We start from the raw sequence: 23,940 nt of genomic DNA, 5'->3' as shown, positions 1-23,940 counted from the left end.
AGGATAAATAATAGCGCCATACTTCATTTGTTTGGCACCTTTCCCTAAGGAGATCAAAGCCTCTTTGTGGACTTAATCTATTTAATTCTCACAAGATCCTTGCCGTGTAAGTAGCTGTATCATCCTCAGTCGGCCGATATGGAGGGCACAGCCAGATAGGAGAACCAGCTTGTCAAGGACGCACACACACAAGCAAGCCAGCGTGAAGAAAGAGAGCTGGACGCCAGTGTTCTAAAGTATATTTGCGATCCTTTTCCCGTTTGTCCAAATCCCCCTAAGTCAAGCAAATCGGAGAATTCTATAAAGGGCACACTTTTGTCTCCAAGACACAGATTCTTAGAAAATGGGCAGATTTTGCTGATCCTATTCAGTGTTCGATAGTCTAGAGATGTTGACCTGAGGTGCGTTCGAATCTGAAGGTCATGTTTGTAGGATTGCATCATTTATAGAGTCGGATATATCTGGGTTTGGCCAGCTCTGTGAACTTCAGTTTTCAATAAAATGTGATAATAATACTTGCATCAGAGTTGTGTCAAGGAGATGGGGCAATGTGTGTAAAACACTTACACAGGGCCCGGCACACATGGCGAGCCTTCGGTAGATAAGAGTGTTCGTGATACAAAGCAAACAGGTTCTCGGGTTAGTTATTCCCTTGTCAATAAGATTTGCATGGAGCTTTTAAGCCTTAGTCAAACAAATCCAGAAAAAGTACAGTTTCTCTTTTAAGAGAAGCTCCGTGGATTGCTCGAGCAAGCCTGCTGCCTCTTGCCTTTATTCTTTGGTATTGGTCATAAGAAGGTTGCTCAGTTCCTGCACTTTAGCTTGGCTTTCTGTCAAAACAAGGTCACCTCTTTACTGTCCCTGTGAGTCTGATGAACCAACTGTAGATTTCAACATTTTGGGGGTTCTTATGAATGTGGTAAGCTACCATGCACTACGTTTGAAAATAGTCCAGTTTGGGTTCTCCTTGAGAGAAAGAGAAGGATAAGATGATCTAATGGGTTTTGGAACTTGGAAGGCACAGAGTTGTCCGAAGGGGACAGTAAACTGTGACTCCAGTGTTACGGGGCTTTATTGCTGCCAGCCGCCTTTTGCTCCCATTTGGGGAGCACATATAGAAATAAAGTGTCCTGGGCCTCACTCCAGGACTACAGAATGAGAACCTCCAAGAGTGGACCTGGATTTATTTCTAATATTGTTTTCTTTGTGGTTCTGATCCCCAGCCAGGCTTGAGAACCACTGCTGACGGCCGTTTTCCAGATGAGGCATTTAAGGCCTGAGAAGTGCCTCCTCTGAGGTCACACACTCATGTAATGGCAGAGGCCTGCCTGTACTCAGGTCTCCCTCCCTGTCGGCTCAGGGTAGGTTCTTCCCACTGCTCCCCCAGGCCTCCGGGGCCACTGTTGACTCAGGAGCCGTGGATGACTCTGTCTGGGTCTGTACTTTCTCATCTGTGGCACAGAGATAAAAACTCCAGATCCCAAAGAGCTGTTGTGAGGTTAAATTAGTTAAGGGGTGTTCAGTTCACTTCGTTCTGTACTTTAGACAACGGAAAGGGTGCTAAATTAAGCCATTTTGCAGTGATGTCTGAGTCATCCCGTGGCAGCTGTCTGTGCTTCACAGGAGGTGCTTTGATCATTGTCATCTACACGCATGCGTTAAGTCCGGATCTGCAGCACTGCACTGTAGGCCGTGCCGAGTTGCCCAGATAATGGCCTCTGCCTTGAGAACAGCCGCCGAAGCTAAGGGACCTGAAGGTTATTCACACAGCGACAGAACAACACTGATAGGCAGAGGAGACAGGGGATCAAATATATTGAATTCAAAGACTCTAATCTTGCAGTCTAGAGGGAGCTTGGAGACACCCAGTCTGCCTCCCTGGCCTGGAGCCGTGAAGTGCCTTAGCCCAGGCCACAGAGCAAGTTGCTCCTGCGTTTTCCCTCCACCTCCCCACGCTAGAGCAGAATTATTTTTCTCCAGGGCTAGAATGTAACAGTGTCCCTTCCGTTTAATCAGGAAAGGCTTTCTCTGGGAGTTGGCATTTTAAGGACATCTTGAGATGAGGCCTTCAGAGCACCGGAAGTGGCATAGGGATGGTGGGCAGAGTGTGTTTGAGGAGGATGTCTCCAAAAGGGGTTGTGGAATATCTTGAAGCAACCTGGAAAGAGATCTTAAAGCAGTGGATGAGGTTCTTGGGGATGTTTTGTCCCGAAGAGGGAAGTCATGGTGGGACCCTGAATTCTGAGCCAAACCCTCAAACTTACTGCCAAGGAAAGGACTGGGACGGGGCATGATGGAGTGGTTGGCTGGTGGGAAGCAGCTCTGGAGGGTTAAGAAAAATGTTTGCCCCCATTTCTGGACAGTTATCATGCGCCAAGCCCCATGTCTAGCATTTTTACCTAAAATGTCTTTATCTTCAGAGCAGCCCTACCACACTTGGAAAGATTGGGCAGCTTGCTCAGAGGTACTAAGGGAGCCAGTATTTAAGCCCATGTTTTCTCCTCGCATGAAGCCCCTGAGAATATTGGAAGCAAACTTATAGATAGCCAGCCAGAAGGTAACTCAAAATTTCCATTTTTGTGTGTAAACAAAGAAAGGAGCAAAATGGGTGCTATTTCACAGGATGAGGGGAAAAAACGACACAAGCTCTTGCCGTATTCTGAATTATGGTCAAGAAAGGTCAGGTGGAAAGTGCCGAGAAGTCACTTATTTGGCAGATCATTGACATGGTGACGTGACCCAGTGAGACGAGAGGAAGGATCACAGAAGAAAGATAAGCATGTGTCATATATAATAAAGTGACTGGTGATTTAGGGTGTTTAAGATCGAGACCGAGGCATTGCTCAACCAAAGGGGAAAGTTCAAAGTGGATTGGTAGTTTGATGTGTCATCTGAACAGATCATAATAAAGTGGCACTGGGTGAGACAGAGCCACGGAAAGCATCACATATGGCCTTGTGTGCATATGGCATTATACTGAGGCAGTATAGCCAGGAAGTGAATAGACAGGACTAGGAAAGTGACAAACTAAGAGCGGTCATGTGTTATCACACAGCACCTTGTTACAGAGGGGGAAAGACTAGGGGAAATTAAGCCTTGAGGGACCCCACTGCCAGTAGGAATGGATCAGTGAAACAGTTCTGAAGAAGATATGAATGACAGAGATGAAGCAGAAAGCACAAGCAAACACCCCCAGCATCCTGGAGCCCAAGGGAAGGGAGAGGGAAGGCAGCGAAGACCTGTTGAGTGCTTTATTATGTGCTGAGCACATCGAATAATCAATTACTTAATTAAATTAAATTAGGTACCCAGTTAAGGACTCAGTCCTCACAACAGTGGTGCCAGTTAAGTGCTGCCCCGTTTTGCAGGCGAGGAAACTCTAGCTCTGAGAGCTGGTGACTTACCTGAGGTCGGACAGCCAGGGGAGGCAAGACTGATGTAGGTCTGACTCTGAAGCCCTTGCTCCTTCCACACTTTCTCCGTCAGAAACTGGGCGGGGGGCAAAGTGGGGGGAGACTGGTGATGAGCAGGGTCGGAAATGTGAAACATGATAAGGGTCAGAATGGTTCCGGAGAGGTGATGAGGATGCCAGGGGTCTCGTCGAGTGAAACTGATGCAAAGTAGAAACGGATGACGTTGACCACAGGGAAATTCACATGGTTGGGTTCAGCTTTATTTTCCACGTGTGACATTTTACTGTCTGGAACATGGATGATTAAATATTAGCTGCATCCAACTTGCTCTTTGGGGTAATGTGACTTCCTTGTTTGAACATTCTTTGCAAGCCACGTTCTAGTCTACGTGGGAATAGGTTGGGCTTCATGTTGGTGCATCTTCAGATAATATTTAGTTCCAAGAACTGCACTGGCTCCTGTGTGTGGTTTTTCCTATTTTTAAACTAATGGTCTTGTTGGCGACGTAGACATTCGCACCAGCAACCTCTGGAAGCTGTGGGAATCCTTTCCCCCACCTGATACCGAGATTGGGCCATCCATGTTCAATAATGTACCCCGGTCTGACATTCTTGCCCTTTTCCACAACTGATGGGCTACTTAATGTTTGTGAAATTATGGGTTTATATGAATTGAGGATAATTGTAGAAGTCTGAAAAAAAGTAATTACAATGTGGAAAAATGGGTTGGTCCATGTGAGGTTTTTGTAATCGTGAAAATGAAAAGAAGAATGGGCAAATGTTTTGCTTTAAAAGTAGGTAAGGGCCGGCCGAGTGGCGCATTGGTTAAGAACTGGCTTGGGATGCCAGAGGGCCATGGTTCGGATCCCACCTATGAGGGCCAGTGACACTGCCCTCTACAGCTAAGATGGTGAACAACAGCTCAACCTGGAGCTGGGCTGCCGTGAGTCCCCGGCGACGGCGTAGGCTGCAGCCCCTGCTGCAGTGGGTTGCCTTGAGCTACCGTGTGTAGCCAGCAGCCAGCGTGAGCGGCCAGCAGCCGCTGTGAGGGGCCGTCCAGAAGCCGGCGACTGATCTGCCTCGCCCAGGAAGAGTGCAGTGATGGTGCCAACTTGGGCCAGTGAAGCAACGTCCTCCACAACTAGACTGAAGAACAAAAGGACAGCAACTTGTCTGTTCCCCTTCCTCCAATTCCCCAACACTGTTCCCATCCCCCTAATTCCCCAATTAAAAAAAAAAATCTTTAAAAAAAAATTTAAAAAAAATTAAAGTAGGTAAGAGTCCCTGGCACAGACATCTGTTTCTTCTGGGAAAATGTATCCTAGCCACCGATTTAAGTTCTGGGAGCGTTGCTGGCTTGCACCCCTCCCACCCCCCTCTAAGTATATGACAGGTCTGAACTTAATTCTTCTTTGTAGTCCATTAACTCTTGTAAAATAATGCTGTGATTATAAGGTTTCCTAAATACAATTTTCAAAATGTTGGTAATAGCCACATTGCACCTACCTGCTCTGCTTGGGTAACTACCTCTATTGCTCAATTTATACTTAATATCGGTCATAGCAAAACATGTTTTTCATCACTTGAAATTCAAATTTTATTTGCTAAGTTACTAATGGCCATTTATTTCTGTAACATAAACTCGGATGTTATGCAAGTTTGGTTTGCAAATAGGTTGACTCTTGAAGGAAAAAGTTTGCCTTGAGATCAGCATGAGGAGTCATTTGAGTTGACTCCCTAAATATTCATAAACACCTTTTTTCGTTTTTAAGATAGTCTGATTTCTCTCAGGGTAAAATTTTGATAATGAGTGGAAAGATAGAGGATTTAAAACTGGAATGGGTTTTTTAAACTACAGAACCTCCCTCCATTCCTATTCTTACTCCTTTATTTTTCAGGTTGGAGAAGAACAAGGTCAAGGACAATAGCAGTTATGTGACTTGCCAGGTCACTAGCTGATTGGTGGCAAAGCCAGGAAGCTGTGTCATCCCAGTGCACTTTCCACCAAAGAACTGTTTTCTTATCATTGGCGTAAGGTTGACTTGAAGGCACCATGTTTTTGTACTCTAGATGTTGGCTGAAAAAACAAAATTGCCTTTTATATAGACGCTCTTGAAAAGATTTCTTACATAATCAGATCAACAGAACACAAAAGTGTCTTCGGGCCAGATTGCCCAAAGTCCCCTTTGCTTGAATTTTCCTCTCACTTTTCTTTTGAAAAGCCACGTTTCTTTTGCACTTAGGCATAAAGAACCTTATTTGTTCTGACAGAGTGGGCAAACATCTATTGCATCAAAATTCCCAAGCGGAGTTAAAAACCAATGGTCCTTTACAGAATTTCATTAGCAGTGGCAGCAAACACTTCATCACAACCTTGGGAGCAATACGGAGCAGAAAAGAAAAATCAAGTTAGCAATTATATGGTTAATATGGTAGGAGATGAAAGCCTGCATTATAAAATCCTGAGTGCCATAAACTCTGCCCTTGAATCTGCCTGCAGGGTGTCTATCCTTCCCAACTATAGTACCTGTCATCAGTGGCAAGATTTTAAGTGAAATTTATTGCTGGAATAATATAGTGTGTGTGATGAAATTGAATGTGTATGGAAAAGATTTCTTGGTAAACACGGAATTAGGCCATCACGGTGCTTAAGACATCCCAGGATCTGAAATCAGACCAGAGGTTTCTAAAGGATTCTCTGAAAACGTATTTATAGCTCGAGCCCTGAATTTGCAGTGGACAAGAAGGGCGAGGATAAGCAGACACGCTGGGGAGTGCAGAGTGCCTCTTCGTAAGACGTGACTTACCCTGGGAAATCTAGGCAAAACTGGTACATGTTTGTAATTCACCTACAGAATATATTTTTAAGTGCCCTGACACCTTGCTGCTGTGGAAGGGTCACTGCTTCCTCAACCAAACACTTAAAGAGTTCTCCACATGCCCCTGGATCGCTGTACCTTGTGGGGCCAGCGGGAGCTCCCTGCTCCCCTGCTTGGAACGGCCTTTCTGCCCTGGAACCCAGTGCTGAAACTCGTAAAATTTCTCCACTGTGTTTTAATGGCACTTTCTGTTCCAGCACTAGACAATGAATCCTTTAGGTCAGGGGTTCGGACTCGCCGATCTCGGTGTACACGGAGCCCACCATCTATGACAGGCCCTCGGTTAATGGTGGTGGGTGGGCAGGCAGAGGAGTAAGCAAGCTGCCAAGCTCCCGTGTAGCTCACATTTTAGGAGGCATTTAAGTAATAATAATAATAATAATAATGGGAAAATATCAAGTAAACTCAGGAAACCTGACTTTAAAAATGCTTTCATTTCCTAATTTATTGCATAATATACATAATAAGGTATTTGTACATATTCTTGGAGTGTCTGATCTTAAACCCCTGTGCTGAGAATTATGGCGTGCCGAGCGTGCTTTTTCTTTCGTTTTTGCCTTTGCTCATCTCACCTTCTTTCCTTCAACTTCCCTCCCAGCGTGACTGTACATCCTGCAGTTGTGTTTAGAAGCCTCCCTGCGAGCTCCCAGGGTCCCCTAACCTCACGGCTATCTTGGTGCTCAGCGCGCCAGGCTATGGTCACGGGTTTACTTATCTATTTCAACGCCTGAGCTGTGCATCCTCTGTGCCTAGGAAACAGTGGTGGTCAGCAGGCGTTTACTAAATGAAAGTTGCATGAATCATACCTTGAGCTCCTAAATGAGGAAGAGAAAATAAATTTTCTTTTAAATTTTACTCCTGACCTAGGAAACCAGAAGCCTCCAACGCTGTTTGTTGTCCTTTCATGCAACCTGAAGTTTAACCTATTTAAGGCCATAAGTTTCAGTTACCCAACAGCTGTGATAATTATGAAAGCAGGTTCAAATTTGAAAGCTAATGTTCTGTACCATTTCCTGACAATGATTAATTAAGTTTACTTGCCATCTTTGTATTAATTCTGAAACGTAAAGTAACTGAATCCGTTTTGAAAAGCAAGAGAAACAAGTCCTATTTTTCGTATCCCTTTTTAGTTAGTTCTCATCTATAAATCTGTTGTAAATTCACTGTGTTCCTTTTTTTTTTTTTTGGTTTGTTCTCACTTTGCCACTCTTAATCTCCTCAGATGTTGAATCATATTTTTGGAATGAAATAGTCATGGGCTTTTTTATCATTAGTTACTTTACAGTTTCATTTAGAATGAGAAACTTAGAAGAGGCCTCTGTGTGTCATCAAGTAACCTAGTCTACTTTTGGTGGCAAAAATAAAATTCCCTTGAAATAATTTCTAGCTTATTTTGAACCAGCTCTGTGAGGGCCAATGGCCCAACAAAGTTGTTCCTGACAATTAAAGTTTTCCTTTTCCTAATTTCATTCCATCGCTCCTAATTACGACCTCTATAACTAGGGTGCTGATTGCCTCCCCGATGTAACTGCTGTACCTCCTGGGTGTTCCCCTTTTGTGTATTTTTAGCCTCCCATGGGCTCCTGAGTCCCCTGCGACCTTTCCCTCCAGGGACTCATGGTTGAGGGACTCAGAGCGAGAGACCAGCATCGCCAGTCACCTACCCAGTCACCTCACCATACTGTTTTGTTGTTGTTGTCTGTCTTAACTCTTTTCCTGCATTAATTGATTTCAAATTTTTTTCCCAAAAGGTGTTAAAAATCCACAAAAAGTAAAACATTGATATTTTGACTATTTTATGCATTTAATAGTAACATTTTGAGCTGCTTTATACATAAATTACACTATTTTTATTTTAAACCTTTGTTATATGGTAATAAATTGACCATTATATTGAATTTTAGCAATAAAAATCCTCAAAACATCAATTAGATTTAAGCAGAGATAAATTAGAATCTAATGGCATCGAGGACATAAAAAATGTATTACAAAATGTTATGCAACATGGCATACAAAACATCTTTGTTGTCGAGAGTGCAGGCCACAGGAGAAAACATATCCGAACGTCGCAGCAAAAGCGTTAAGATCATTTTTAGCTAAGGAGGAAAACTGTAGTCAGAAAAATTGTGGAGCTGCAGTCTAGCCTTGTGCTACGGTGCTGGGGGATGTGTGCTAATTATTTGGTGGTCTCTCAGTACTTACCACATCCTCTAGATTGGATCCACACTCTAGGCTGGAGACTGGAGCTCCAACCCAACAGGATCCTCCTCATTATAATGCTCAGAATGATAGTTATTGGAGATCTTTTAACTTTTCCTATAGGGTTTGTGAAGCACGTTCCGAGGGCCTTTTTTCGTTTCTCTTTATCTCCTTCCTTTCTTCCTTTGTTTTGTTCCTGCTTCCTAGTCTGTTCTTTCACTTACATCATTGCTGTCTTCAGCGCTTATGAATGTCTGTAGACTGTATACTGGGGTGCCAGGACCCGCCCCACAGGCTGTGAAAATGGAAAATAAGATCAAGCAGTCACCTGCTTTGCCCTTCCAGAAACTGCCTCCAGAGTTCTCTTTACTCATGATGTTTTTTGTGACTGCCTTGATGTATTTATTAGGTTTTTCTCCTCGAATGAGGATGAAATGTTTATCTCATCTTCACAGTATCCTAATGAAATAGGCAGGAAGAAGGGGTGATCGCCGACAGGTAATTTAACACCCCCGTTCATGGGATAGCCTTGTGGGTCTAGATTTGACCTGTCGTCCTCCAGCCCATGCCCTACAAGACTCCTCTTCGGGTCTTGCATGGAACCCCCCCTTCCACAGAAGAGCTAGAGAGTGAACAGAACCATTTTTAAGCCACCAAGGACCCCTTAAGATAGGGTCCCATATTCTGACACTGAGCCCAACCCACGAGCCATGCACTAGCAATACAGAGGTGAACAAAAGTGGTCTCTGCTCTTGAGTTGTTTACAGATTAGTGGGAGACACAGTGGCATAAACATAATTACCGATGCTGTGCTAAGTGCCCGGGGTGGGGGTGCGGGACCCCCGAGTTTCCCAGAGGAAGGCAGTGACTTTGGTAAACTGCTCTCCGGGGCTGCTCCTCAGCCCTCTGTGCGACCCGCCCTGGGCTTGGGTTTGGGACAGTCACTCCTGCCTCCCTGTCATGCTCCATCTCGTCACCTGCCCTGGAATACATAAGCTGTCCATGAGAAAGAAAATCTGTCCCTCTTAACATCTTTGGGTGTGGATAAGGAAAAGAGTAAATGCTCCATGCTAAGCATATTGTCAAGTGCTGTGAATGTCATGAAGGAGGAAGTTTTAAGTGTGATTTCTTCATGTTTACAGAATGAACAAATGACTCAGATCTATTGTACACATTCACAAGAGCTGTGTCCTAAGCTGATCCCGATTTTGAAGTCATGTGTCTTCCTTTGCATGTGGGGAGGTTTTTAAAGAGGGTGGAAAGTGGAGGAGGAGGGGGGTGGGCAGAGGAAGGAAGGCTTAGAGGCCATGGCTTGGTTCGAGGGCATGTGAGCGGTGGTGCCTTTCCTTGGGCTGCGGTATTGAAGACTTCCCACATCCTCCCTTCCTGCCTTTCCCCTCTCTCTCTCCTTCTCTCTCTCCTTCTCTCTGTCTCTCTCTGTCTCTCTCTCTCTCTCTCTCTCTCTCTCTCTCTCTCTCTCCTTCTCTCTCTCCTTTTACTTCTTCCTTCCAGTTGGCAGGGGGGTTTTTTGGTTATGTTTTCTGTTATGCTAACTTTAGACAAGACCCTGAAAACTGAAAACAGATGTCAAGGCCGACCCGAGCGTCCATGGACTCCTTGCTCTTGGAGGGTTGGGCAGCTCTGCCCGACTGGCTCTGAGCGCTCTGCAGGCTGGTTGGGAGCCCAGCTGCATGTGGGCCAGCTCCACTGACATGCTGCTGACAAGACTGTTAAAGCCTCACTAGATTTGTACCCTCAGGCTTTGACCTTTTTTAATTTCTTCCATATTGAAGGCACTTTGGGGATTGTTCTACTTTCTTTTTTTTAACATCACTGCACTGTACCACCATAAAGAAGAGTTTTTAAATGGATCAAAAATAAGCCCTGATACTCTATCAAATGCATGGAAAAATAAGCCTCTGTAATGAGTACCTCGACTCTGTGGCATTTTGTAATTACCATGCTGAGTAAATCCTATGGGGCAACATATTTGCTTAAACTTGGGGTCTGTGGGAGGGAGGCGTGTGTGTCAGCCATTACAGCCTCAGGACAGCCATGACAGCTGACAAATGTGACCAGCTCTGCCACCGACTCTCTCACTTACTAACACAAGTACTTCCCCCCTCACCACACTTTATCCTAAAATGAGTGTCTTCAGGGGCTCTATCTATATCCTTTGAGGATTAAATTTGTCATGTATTTTGATGCTTTACCAAAAAAAGTATGATATTAGGGCTAGCTTTAATTTTATTATTAAAGTCTTGCATTCTCTACAGGTGTTTCATTATAGTTTTGTCTAGAGCTTGGAAATCAGAGGAGATAGAGAAGATACTACATAAATTAAATTGTGATGGATTACCTTGTAGGGAACCAGATAAGCTTAAAATATTGCAACTGGCATTAGGCTAATCCAGCTAGAAAATATCAGGGATTGAAATGGTGTCATAGTCCCCGCCGTCTTACCCAAAATTGAAATGTTGCAGTTTTGGGGTTAAGCAACTATAACTTTTAAAGTTCCTTTTTTAATATGATGGGCTCTGAACTTGATTTCATAATTTGTTTCAGTTTGACAAAACATACCCATCCGTCCTCATGGCCATCAGTCCTACTTACCTCATAAATGTTATTCAGTCTCAACGAAGAGGACTAGATGTAAAATGTGCAAGCTAAATAATCGTCTTCCAAAAATCTTAGAAATTTTCCTTTATTCCTCTACCACCAATTCACATACTCATCAGTAATTGTGTCACCTGGACACGATGGACTACAGTATTTCATCAGATTTCCTTTCAGTCTTTTTTTCTGTATACTATTTTTAAGATTAATTAAGGATACCACATGTACAGTTATAATTTCATTCTGTTCCACCTCATAACATAAGCATTTTCCAATGTTAACAATGACTATTAATAACTTTGTGAGTGGTGATGCCACAGTTCCCTTAAATGCTCAGCCTGTCCGATATCTAGATTTTCCCAGTGTTTCTCTGTTACAAAAGCTTCTCTTCTTGAATATTGCTACATGTACACTCTACCCTCCCTGGGAAAACTCAGCAAACTTAAAATAATTTACACACTCTTGATAACTGATTACTATTATACTTTCCTATGGACATAGATGGTTTGGGGCAAGGGGATAGAATTAGAAATCATCTAAAGACATAATGAGGTATAGTTTGTTTCTTGGAATATGACCTCTGTCATCTTCCTTTTGGTAATTTGCCTTTACACAGAAGTGGAACAGAGAATGTGGGGTGACATGACCTAGGCAGTGTAATATCGCTCCTTTTCTGGAAATGTAGTCATTAGATCAAGGACCAAGTTGTCTTATTCTAAAATATTTGCCTTCAAAACAGTCTTCTTCACTGTTTTCATCTTATTATCATGATCCATTTATATATAGCAATATTCAAAACATTCTCTTGTTTCAGCAACCACTCATTCAGTAAACACTTATTAAGTTCCTGCAGCTTGCCTGGCTCACCGAGAATATGAAGATCATGAAGACAGAGTTCCTTCCCTTCAGGAAAGCACACTCTGGTAGGGAGGATAGAGAAGTTAGCACATGGTTCCAGCATGTGCAAAAGATACTCTGCAGGCTGAAGGAGCAATCAAATCTGCTTTGGGGCTTTGTAGAGGAAATTCTTCAGTCTTGAAGGGTGGTCAGAGATACTAGGTGAAGGGCTGGCAGAGGTGCAGAAGAGCATGGCAAGTGTGGGTGAACTGTAATTAGTTTGGGATGGATATGGCGGGTGGGATTGAGGTGGATAGCAGTAGGAAAGTAAGATGCCCTGGACTAGCGAGTAAAAAGTCTTGTTGTCATGCCTAGGAGGCCATGGTTTTAGAAAGATGACTAGCTGGAGTAAAAAAAAAAAAATAGATTGGGGAAAGACTCAAACAGAGAGATGCATAAAGAATTTTTTGCAATATTCGAAGTAGGAAATTCTGGGGACTTGAATTAGGACGGCTGCAGTGGGAATGAAAAGGAGATGACGGAACCAAGAGAGTTTAAAGACAGAGATTGGACAAGTGTAGGAATAAGTAGCATGTGCTGTCTTAGTACCTGGATGGGTGGTATTTGCAACCCTCTAAAATAAGAAAACGGAAGATGAGCTCAAATGGGACTTCTCATCTTCTGAACTTTGCTTGCTTCATACTCTACTGTGGATCTAAATAATTGTGGGTTTTGGACTTTCTCATTGCTGGCTCATCAGAGTTTTCCTATCATGTGGTTGTCCTGTTAATTGCTCAGAACAAAGAAATAGAATGTGTGCATTTGATTTCTTGCTTTTGCTTGGTAACCTAGAGATGGTCATTAAACCTTCTCTTACAAGGTTATTAAATGTGTGTACTGAGTTTGGGGATAGTGTCAGTATTTATTGGCTTGAACTGGATATCGTATGACCATCAAAAACCGATCGGTTTTTGTCCCACCAGTAGAATGCACTGGGTTTTGATTATTTGAAAACCCTCATATTTTGACAGTATTTAAATAAGTGGAAGCAAATTAGTACATGATGTCAGCTGAGGACAAAGCACAAGTCTAAAACAGCATAAGATTAATTAACCATTTTGTGGTAATGTGAAATAGTACGTCTTATTAAACTGTCAGCTCATTTGGAGGAAATAATTGGAAACTCTTCATTCGATTTATTTTTGACATCTTTCTTGGAGTGTGTCGAAAGTCCCATGGAAGTGAAAGCGGACAGAAATTGAAGGTGTTCATAGCGCTGTGTCAGCTAAATACAACAGGGTGAACTTAGGCTCACTCTGCGCTGGGGCAAGGAAGAGCCCCTCCCACTTAGCATCCTGGGTCGGACTATCTGTGGTTTCTTTTTGGGCGATTCCATAGCATATCATTTTTGTTTAATTGAGCATTTATGTTAAAGGTGCCCACTCTATGGGTACTCGGAGTAATAATATCAACAATCATAACAATATTTATTGATCGCTTGCTATTTGCCAGACACTATTCTAAGAACTTTTCATACATTAACTCATTTAATCCTCATACAGCTCTGTGAAGTAGGTACAATTATTAGCTCCATTTTACAGCAAAGAAGATGGAGACTAAGAAAGGTAAAGTAGCTCAATGATGGTGCCAACTTGGGCCAGTGAAGCAACATCCTCCACAACTAGATTGAAGAACAAAACGACAGCAACTTGTCTGTTCCCCTTCCCCCAATTCCCCAGCACTGTTCCCATCCCCCCAATTCCCCAATTAAAAAAAAATCTTTAAAAATAAAGAAAGGTAAAGTAACTTGCCCAAGAGCACCCAGCTAAAAACGCGATGGAACCAGGATTCCAACCCAGGCAGGCTGTGTCCAGAGCTCATGTTCCTGAGTACTGTAACCCTCACTACCTGAAAGTCCTTCCCTCCTCTTATCACACCTCCCTGGAATGCCTGGCTTAGTCATCACTTTCTCCAGGAGTTTCACCTGCATTCCTCACCCCACCTTCAGAGATCCTCTAGGTTACTATTGTACTTTGTACAAAACACATATATTATTTCACTCATAGCACAGAATGTAAATATTTGTATTGGTTTCTCCCACCATACCCAATCCCAGTCCTCTTTGTTTCTATGCCTGGCCCTTGTGTCATGTTTGGCACAGAGCAGAGATGTTGAATAAATGCAACTTGAGTGGAGTTGGTTTGACTTGAACACAAAGTGCTTATCCTCAAGGAGCTTTCAGTCTATCTAGAAAAGAAGTCCCATCCACATGAAACAATTGAATAATGAGGAGGTCTAAGCTAAAAGAGTATAGTATAGACAGCAAGTATTAAAGGATTTCAAAGAAGGAGATTGGCTGTAGGGGTTGGGTGGGGCTGAGCGGGGCTGGATTGGATTGATTCCATCGGATTGGATTGGATTGCATTGAGTTGGATTGAATTGGATTGGATTGGACTGAGATGGATTGGATTGGATTGGATTGGATTGGATTGGATTGGATTGGACTGAGTTGGATTGGATAGAGATAGCTTCTCCAAATACATGCAGTAGAATCTGAGATGAGTATAGACTATAGCCAAGAGAATAAGGAAGACCATTGATCAAAATGTTGACCTGAGGTGACCTGTTGACCTGAAATGCTCATATTTAAGGGTACAGCAGAGTTGCATCAAAAAATGTAGGTTGAGGGCCAGCCAAGTGGTGCATTGGTTAAGAGCTGGCTTGGGACGCCAGAGGGCCCCGGTTCGGATCCCACATATGAGGGCCAGTGACACTGCCCTCTACAGCTAAGATGCTGAACAACAGCTCAACCTGAAGCTGGGTTGCCCGTGAGTCACAGGCGATGGCGTAGGCTGCAGCCCCTGTAGCAGTGGGCTGCCATGGACTACTGTTGTGTAGCCAGCAGCCAGCGTGAGCGGCCAGCAGCCAGCGTGAGCGGCCAGCAGCCGCAGTGAGCGGCCATCCAAAAGCCAGCGACTGATCTGCCTCGCCCGGGAAGAGTAGAATGATGGCGCCAACGTTGAAGCAACGTCCTCCACAACTAGACTGAAGAACAAAACGACAGCCACTTGTCTGTTCCCCTTCCCCCAGTTCCCCAGCGCTGTTCCCATCCCCCAATTCCCCAATAAAAATCTTTAAAAAAAAAAAATGTGGGTTGAAAGATTCTCCGTTTTGACACAGCTCAGATAATCAGCTCCTCAAAGAGGCCAACACTATTCTTTTCTGGGAGCTTCTTTTTACAGTATCTTGTATATGTGAAGCTCTCACAAGACTGCTTTGCATTATATGACTAAGCGAGGCTCTCCAGGGAGGTGTGATAAGAAGAGGGAAGGACATTCAGTCAGTGAGGGCTCAGCATTCAGAAACATGGGCGTGGGAAACAGTCTGCTTATTTGTCCTGTGTGACTGAGCCCCCTGAGGGCAAGGATTGTGTTTTGCCAACAGCAAGGGGTAATGGTAAAAATAATAATAATAATAATAGCAGTAACAACTTTATAAGTAGATAACATTGATTCTAGTAAAACATGTATGATGAATAATTTATTGGATTCTTATCTTTACCCATTGTTCTGATAGTTGAAAATTAATATCTTGCAGTTTGCCATGCTGTGAAGGTTGTATCCTCGAGGAAAACTTTGATTCAGTAGGCCCTATCTGGACATGATCTGCATCTTAATTCTGCAAAAGCCATTCACACACAGCAGAGTCTTAAGTGTACTGGAGAGTCCTAGAAACTAGGATTTAATTCCCTCAATGGCAATTTGGCCCAACCAGACAGCTAGCATTCAGGACAAGCCGCCAGTCCCAAGAAGAAATTGAGATACAAAGCTGGACACCCAACCATACCAGAGAGTGGACCTCAAAGACACACACACACACACACACACACACACACACGCACGCACGCACGCACGCACGCACACACACACACGGCCCTTAATTCTCTTTCCACTTAGAGTCTGAGATCCGTCCAAGTTCACAGGCGGAGCCCCTTGTAGCCGTAGCTGTAGGCTACTGGGTAGGAGAAATGTGTCAGAAATTGCACAGACACATATGCAGACACCGTAACTATAGAGTTTCAGACTGGAACCAGTGTTCTCTTGCACACTAGGGAGGCCCCCAAATCTTCTGCACACCAGCTCAGCTCCTCCAAATCCTAGAACAGTGCAAGCAAATCATCTGCGCAGTCCAATAGGCATTTCAAGCAGGCGACAAGCATTTGTCAAGTATTTTCTTTCTATGCTGCTAACTCTCAAGAGAAAGGTGCTTTTTGAGAAATGGCCAGGCTTAATTGAAAAAGCACCACAGCAATCAACTTTTATTCCCAGCTGGCATAAAACCGTCTTAAGTGGTGGCCAGATCCGGGATGCATGAAGACAGACAAGTGACTAATCCTAGGGCTGTGTGTGGCCAGGACCAAATGTATTTTCTGACCACAGGCCATGTCTGGAGCCTTCTTTATAATTACCACACAGCCTACTGTAATTGTAAAACTTATATTTACTTCCTGCCTTTGACATGTAATTCGGGGTCTGAGGCTGCACCCCCGGCTTGAGTGGAGTCCTCTCTGTTATTTGCTTGAAACCTAAAATCATCATTGTATGAAGGTGTGTGTGTGTGTGTGTGTGTGTGTGTGTGTGTGTGTGTGTGTGTGGCCACAGCTGTCAAATATGTTAAGTACATGGTTATGAAAAATATACCCACTCCTGCCTTGTTGGATGAAGCCCTTTACTTATCAGGTGTTTATTGAACACCTATGCTTACATGTCAAGGGCATTTTAGGCTCTAGGAAACATCAGTGAACAAGACAGCAAAGACCTTGCATTCCTGGACGAGAATGAGGGGGACGGGGTGGGGGTGGGGTAGGAAGAAAGGCGGAGGGAGGCAGACCAGAAAAGAGCGCTCACAGCTAGGTGCTTTGCAGAGAGCGTCACAACAAAATAAAGTGACAGAGAATGCCCAGGTGGCTTCTTTAGCTTGGGGCCTCAGAACAGGTCTCTCCAAAGAGACGACATTTAAACTGACATTTAAAATGACAAGCAGAAGTAGGACAGGCAAGGATCAGGAGGGAGAACTTTCCAGGCAGGTTAGTGTAAAGGCCCAAATATATAGGAAAGAGCTTGTCATGTGCCAGAAGCCGAAAAGACCAGTGGGACTTGAGCCTGGTGGGCGAGAGGGAGACGCGTCAGAGAGGTCGGCTGTGTGGACCAGAAAGTGTGCATGGGAGGGCTGTGCCCTTGCCGGCAGGGGTTCTAGCGAGGAGGCTACGGCAGAAGTCTGGGCAGGACGCCACAGTGGTTTGGACCAAGATATTGTGGAGACCGAGAGAAGGAGCTAGATTTAGATTTAGGGAATGTAGCTTAGAACCAGTCAACAGTTTGCTGATGGATGTGAGGAATGAAGGAGAAGGAATAATCAGCAGTGGTTCCAAAGGTTTGGGCTTGGGCGACTAGGAGGATGATGACCGAGATGGGAAAGGCTGAAGGCAGAACTGTTTAGCTCTTTATTAGCAGTTGTAACTGACTAGCCAAGAACCCATATCTTGGGGTCCAATAAAGTCCCTCACTACCCCACTAACATTACATCACTGGGGAATATTAGAACCCTGGACCGTTCACTTCCTACTACTTCAAGCATTTCCATGGTTTCTCTCTCTTTTTGTGTGTGTGTGTGTGTGTGTGTGTTCATTTTGTAACATCAAAAAAGCCCCATTCAAGATACTAGCATCCCTCGTCATTACTCCGTAAATCGGAAGTTCCTGTCCAGGTTCCCTCCTCAGCACTTCGCTTCGTGCCCTGGGCCCAGGTATGGGGTAAGGTGTGGGTCAGAGGTCTGACCACCTGGCTGGAAGCTGTCAGCTGACATATCCTTCTAACATACCTTGTATATGTATATAGAAAACAATGACTCATTTTCTTGTTTTTCCCTTTGTAATCAGGAACAATTTTATGCTCTCTTTAGTAACAATGAAACTGATTGAGTCCACTCATTTCTTCATGATAATGCTGATATTTTGCCTTAAAAATATTGGGGGAGAGGTTAACTTTTCATGTCTATACAATGGTAAATAACAACAGAGCTTTTCTTCATGGGTATTTTGTGAGGATTAAATGAAATAACGTATATAATGTGCTTAGCACAGTAGCTGTTGTGTAGCATTCAGTAAACTTGAGCTATTATCATAAATAAAATAATAACTTGGGGGAGGGAGTGATGGCTCCCAGAACCAAGACACTGGTCTTAGTATTCAAATTAACCAGGCCAAGAAAACGGAGCCGTACGCCAAGTTAGTAAATCCCTGCATGATTTGATCTGTATTTTTTTCTCCAACCTTCCTTTTACCAAGCTTATCAAACAGTTTTGTCTTTGGGTCCGCTAAATTCATGTGATATTTATTGCCAGATGTGACCTTTTGTTATTAGCACATCGTAGAATCCCAACGTTATTATCACTTTCTATAAATACAGATTTCGGGTGAAGAAATGTTCTGTCTCAAGAGAAGTTTAGCTATTGAGACTCCTTCTCTTTTTAGACTCTTGGTCTGTGGGCTATTACTCACGCCTGGCATTCTTCCTCAGTCTTACTTTTGTGAAACCTCCTTCTTTCGTGATCCCCGATGTTGATAGCCACCTACAGTTTTTAAGTTCCCCACTCAGCCTTCCCTGGTGGTTGGCATTGCACTTGAGCTGTGCTTTCTTGCTTCCTCTACCTTTTGAAATGTAAAAATAGAAACTAAAAAACAAACCCACAGTCTTTCACATTGGCTGAACTCTGCTATTCATCTAACAGATTTTCCGGTGAATTCCACACTGTAACATGAGCAATCAGCAATCTGCCGTTGGTTCAGAATAAGCCCTGTAAGAAATGGACAGAGAAATGCTCTTATTTTGATGATTAAACAGTCAGAAAGGGGCAGCAGCCTACAGGAGGGAGCTTTGGGAAGGAAATCAGAGGCAGAATTCTCCCAGCTCTGCTCCTCGACATCTCTACCTGTTCACCTTTCCCGAGCCCTTGTGAGGAATCATGGTTGGTAAAGAACTCTTAGGAGTCTGATCCTTGTGCTGTGAATACCAAAGCCAGGTCCTGGGAAGCACAAAAACTCTCCCTAAGTCTGAGGAATATTATTTCAGAGTCCCCAGCCCACGACATACCACACATACTCAAATATGGCCACCTCCACATTAAGTATAATTTTATTACTGACGGAGTTTTTGGAAAATATTTTTACGATTTTGCTTTGGAGGTTGGTTGGCTACAAGCAACAGGTGTAACGTATAATTGGCCATTATCAGAAATTATCTTAGCATACTTAGGAATTACTGAGTTAAAACCTCAATTCCACCTACATATTGATTCCAAGTGAAATGTTTTTGATTATTAAATCAACAATTAACAAAGTTAAGCTAACATTAGATTTTGTAGATCTTTAACATTTATTCAATTTTGTAGTTGCCCTGTTTGAAGCCAATGAATGGTTTTCAAGGCCTCAGATGTTTTTCTAGGCCCTTGAAAAGCTGGGAGGCCCCAGGCACTGTACTTTAACGCCCAATGGTTACAAAGCTCTGCCCGGGAAGTCCCAAGGTCTGGGGTCTTCACTGTTGCCTTCTCCAAGGAGTGTGAGCTGCTTTGAGGAGCATTTCTCTCTAAGAAAATACAAGCAGACATCCAAATACCACTAGTCTGATTGTTAAACAAGGTGAAACCCCTACAAAAATCAGACTAACTGGGAGCAGAATTCCTGGGTTCCAGGCATTAGTTCACGGGGTGACCTTGAACAAGTTTTCTGTGGCCCTTTTCCACCCCTAGTTGTACTTTTCTAGACAGACACTCCATCTCGCCAACGTGGAGGGCCAGGGTCATCGGCTCTACGAACTGAAAGATGCACAGAGCACGCTGAACCTGAGACACAGGTTTCCCTCACACATTGAATGCAAATCAATTTTTAATGTCTATCTTATTTTGCCAAAATGAAAGGAAGAAGAGAGGAAAGAAAGGAAAGGGTGGTGGTGGGGGGGGACCATACCATCAACAGGTGTGTCTATTGATCTTTGATATCTATGCAAAATGACAAGCCTGCCTTTTTCAGAAAGGCTTTCATCTGAGATACTCTCATTATCCCGTTCAAAAGTCACCTATCATGTTTTCCCTCAGCGAGAGGCAAATACCATGGAATGAAAAGGATACAGATTTTAGAATTTCAGAATCAAATAAGCTCGAGTCAAAGCCAACCCCGCCACTCATTCGCTCCGCAGTTCTCAAAGACTGAGCCAGGAAACTCCGGGGTTCTCTGATAGCCTTTCAGGGTACCCGTGAGGACAAAACTATCTTCATAATAATACTAAGATGTCATTTTCTTTTTCTCTCTCTTTCTTTTCATAAATGAGTTTTTCCAGAGGCAACATGACATAATATCACAACAGATTGGATGCAGGCACAGATATCAAAATCCACTGTCTTCTATTAAGCCGAACATTAAAGATACTTTTTAAAAATGTCGAACATCGCCACTCTTATCATTAACATTTTTTGTTCTAGAAAATGTAATTATTTTTAATTTGTAAAATGTCATTTATGTTAGCATATAATAAGGGTTGTTATTTGTAAATGCATTAATAAATTCTTTCTCTAATTCCTCAGTTTTAACATCTAATATGGCAAAGATATACCCCACATTTAAAAAGTGCATTGTGGTCCTTGGCTATATCTAAAAGAATAGAAGCGTTCTAAGACTAAAAAGTTTGAGAAGCCATGCACTACCTAACAGTCATGGCTATTTATTGAATGTTTTCTCGTGCCTGGAGCTGTGCAAAGCACACTATGTTCTTAATCTCTTTCGATTTTTGCAACAAAGCTATAAAGTAGAGGCATTGAAAAAAAGACCTTGCTAGTCCAAGGTCTCACAGCTGGAAGTGAAAGAGATAACCAGGTCCTGCTGACTCCAAAGCAACACTCTTGATTACTGGACAGCACTCCTCAACAAATTAATTCTCTGTGACTTTGAAAACGTGATTTTACTGCTCTGAGTCTCAGATTCCCATCAAAAGTAGGCAGAATTCCACCTCCCCTGCAAGATTCTCTCAAGAGCAGAAGAGTTCATTGCATCCAAGTGCCTAGCACGGGGGCTGAGACCATATAGACCCTGAGAAACTGTTAACATCCTTCCCTTCATTTCTTCTTGTCCTTGGCCTGATAGACCAAGGAGGCTCAGTGACTTGCCTTTTTTCCTTTAGATGGTCTACAAGCAGACAGAGAGGCTGATGGAACAGAAGGAGTTGATGAAGACATGATTGTGACCCAAAGTCAGACCAACTTCATCTGCCCCATTACGCAGGTACCGTTTCCTCCTCTTCCCCTGAAAGAAGCAGCAGTTCGCTTCACAGAGACAAAAGGTTCCCATTGATTTCACATCCAGAGTTACGGAGGGTGTAAAGCAAAGTGATGAGTGTTGAAGAGTATACATGGAAGCTTCTTGGGCTGGAGAGAGTTTTTAGTCAATCATGTGCTTAAGAAATAAATCCCTGGCCCACAGGCCAAGTGATATTGGTGCCACTTGGCCTCCTTGCATTTTCTTCTGTGGTCATTTGCCCTAATAATTATCAAAAGCCATGAGATTGGGAGGTGAAACATAGAAAGCCCCCCACTGGGATGAGGGGAAAAAACAGCACCGAATAATTGGTGACTTGCAGAAATTACTGGAAGTTGATCATTATCTTTCCTGAAAGTCTCATGTCTCCTTGATTGCAGTTGGAAATGAAGAAGCCAGTGAAAAATAAAGTGTGTGGCCACACCTACGAAGAGGAAGCCATTGTTCGCATGATTGAGTCCAAGCACAAACGGAAGAAAAAGGCCTGGTGAGTTGATACAAGGAAGGGAAATGAAGCCTTCCTAGTGGCAGTCAGTCAGAGGTGCTGTGTTCATGCTACAGGAAAAGACACTTAAATGTCTCCCTGAAAGTCATTCACCTCCCAATTAGTATAAACATGGCAGCTGGCTTTCTGGAAAAACAATACGTGAGGGAAAAATTAGTAATCTCTTTGGGAAGAAACTAAAAGAACTTCAGCCTCATCTTTTTAAAACAGGATGAAAAGGAATTGGGTTAAATTTTAATCATTTGGTAATAGGAGTTTTTATGAATATGAGCTATAGCCTGAAAAATATAAAGGACGTCTGTGATACTAAGAGAAAGAGGGAAAATCTTTCATGTCTTTAATTACTTCAATAACTTCTGAAAAAGTTTAACTAAATTCGTGGGTAATTGATCAATGAGAAATTATTATTATTTTCTTAATTTGGAATGTTTGGAGACTCTTTCTTTTATATAGGTATTTCTATCCCCTTCTCTCTCTCCCTCTCTCTCTCTCTCTCTCTCTCTCTCTCACACACACACACACACACACACCCCCCACTCTGCCCCCCATGACCATGGATGGCTATGGCTTCCTTCCTGTAGTAACATAGAATCCTGAGTTGGCTAGACTAACTTCTTTTTAAGTATTGTGCTCTTATCAAAGATTTGGAGTTATCACAAGGAACGGAATTAGAGGTGTGACCAGTTTTCAATGGACTTCTGATAACAGGCTATTTGGTGTGTGGTTTGCTTCTCCAGTGGCCCTGAAATTTGCTGATCCAGACCTAGAATTGGAGTTCCCCACCACTCCTCACCTGGGTGTAGACTTATTTGAGACCATAGATATCTTGATGATCATTCAGCCCAGTAATTTACCCTATTTATTCTAGAAGAAGGGCCTGATGATTGCAAAATGGAGATAGTCTGAGTACATTTTTATCTGATTTGAGGTTCCAACTCACAGCGGAGATGTCCTGTCTCCCTCGTGCGCCTTCCATTCCCCCCATTAATATAAGTTTCTTTGTTTCTCAGTCTTCCCTTTCTACTTGTTTCTGAGTTCATTCTCTGAAAAACGTTAATTTTTTTAACATAATTGTTAAGAATAGGTATTCCCAGATAGTTCTGTTTCACAGCTCTTCTTTCTTCACGTGAAGTTCGCGATATTCTCCAAGAGTCAGATGTGAAAAGGGCAGGCACTGATACAAAGCATGTCTCTTGGGGCCCAGGGTGGGTGCAGGCGACTCCCAGAACAGGCGTCACATCTAAATGGATCTCCTTAATTACACATGCTGACTTTCCAATGTCCTTTGCCTTTTTTGAATTGTACGTGATATTTGGAAGCTCTCCAGTCACACCTGTCATTCATAAAACGTTTTTTATTGTGTTTTTTTCTCTGTCATACTTCTACAACTTGGGTGCAGGTTCTGCAAACGTCAGATTCCCCTCGCTTAATAATCAGTTAAGTCCAAGCGGAAGAAGCTTGGAAGGTTGACAGAGAAGGTAGTGTTTTTCCTGGGCCTTGAAAAGTGAGAAGGATTTGAGAGAATGGAGCAGAAGAATCCTCCTGGCCCAGAGGCTCACCCCACTCAGAGCCTGATCTACTCAGCAGGTAGCAGGTGCCATTTCAGTTATTGTACGAGCATGTGCGAGGGAGAACAGAAGGATGATGGGCAATAACCATAGGAGAGTGGTGTGAAGAGTCATTACACAGGGCGTTACAGGTTATGATTTTATTAGTTTTCTCATCTGTAAATGGATACTAATAGTTGTAATTGCCTCTTGGTATGTTGGAAGTAGGATATACGTAATATTTAAAGTACCTGGCACATGGTAAGACTCTACACCTTATCCCATCATCATCATCATCATCATCCTTGCTACCATTATTCTATAGGCCCGAGAGAACATTATTTTGAGGGAGTAAGGAGAGCCAACCTAGAGTTTAGGAAGCTACTCGAATAGCCATTCACGGAGTGGACTAAAAAGGCATCACGTGAAAATGTCAATTAGGATGCTTTTGCAGCATATTTAGTTATATATAATGAGAGCTTGGATTGAGCCGAGAGTCTTAGGGACTGAGAAAGGAAGGAGAATGAGAGCGATTGTGGAGGTAAAACTGTCAGAATTTGGTGACTGAAAGTTGAAGCAGA

At 43.2% G+C, this 23,940-nt stretch overlaps 1 protein-coding gene across 3 annotated transcripts in view; it reads left to right on the top strand.

The window, feature by feature from the left end:
- The window catches only part of NSMCE2 (NSE2 SUMO ligase component of SMC5/6 complex), a 228,874-nt gene that overhangs the window by 198,380 nt on the left and 6,554 nt on the right, over positions 1-23,940 (top strand). For all 3 annotated transcript variants that reach the window (XM_019643451.1, XM_019643450.1, XM_019643452.1), the window contains 2 exons: positions 21,174-21,274; positions 21,688-21,794. In XM_019643451.1, coding sequence (XP_019498996.1) covers positions 21,174-21,274; positions 21,688-21,794 — 208 coding nt within the window. The remainder of the gene's footprint in view (positions 1-21,173; positions 21,275-21,687; positions 21,795-23,940) is intronic.

This window comes from Hipposideros armiger, unplaced genomic scaffold (assembly GCF_001890085.2).
Source record: "Hipposideros armiger isolate ML-2016 unplaced genomic scaffold, ASM189008v1 scaffold_78, whole genome shotgun sequence".
Taxonomy (NCBI): domain Eukaryota; kingdom Metazoa; phylum Chordata; class Mammalia; order Chiroptera; family Hipposideridae; genus Hipposideros; species Hipposideros armiger.
Note: the sequence above shows the minus strand (reverse complement) of the source record. Positions and strands in the feature narration are given on the sequence as shown.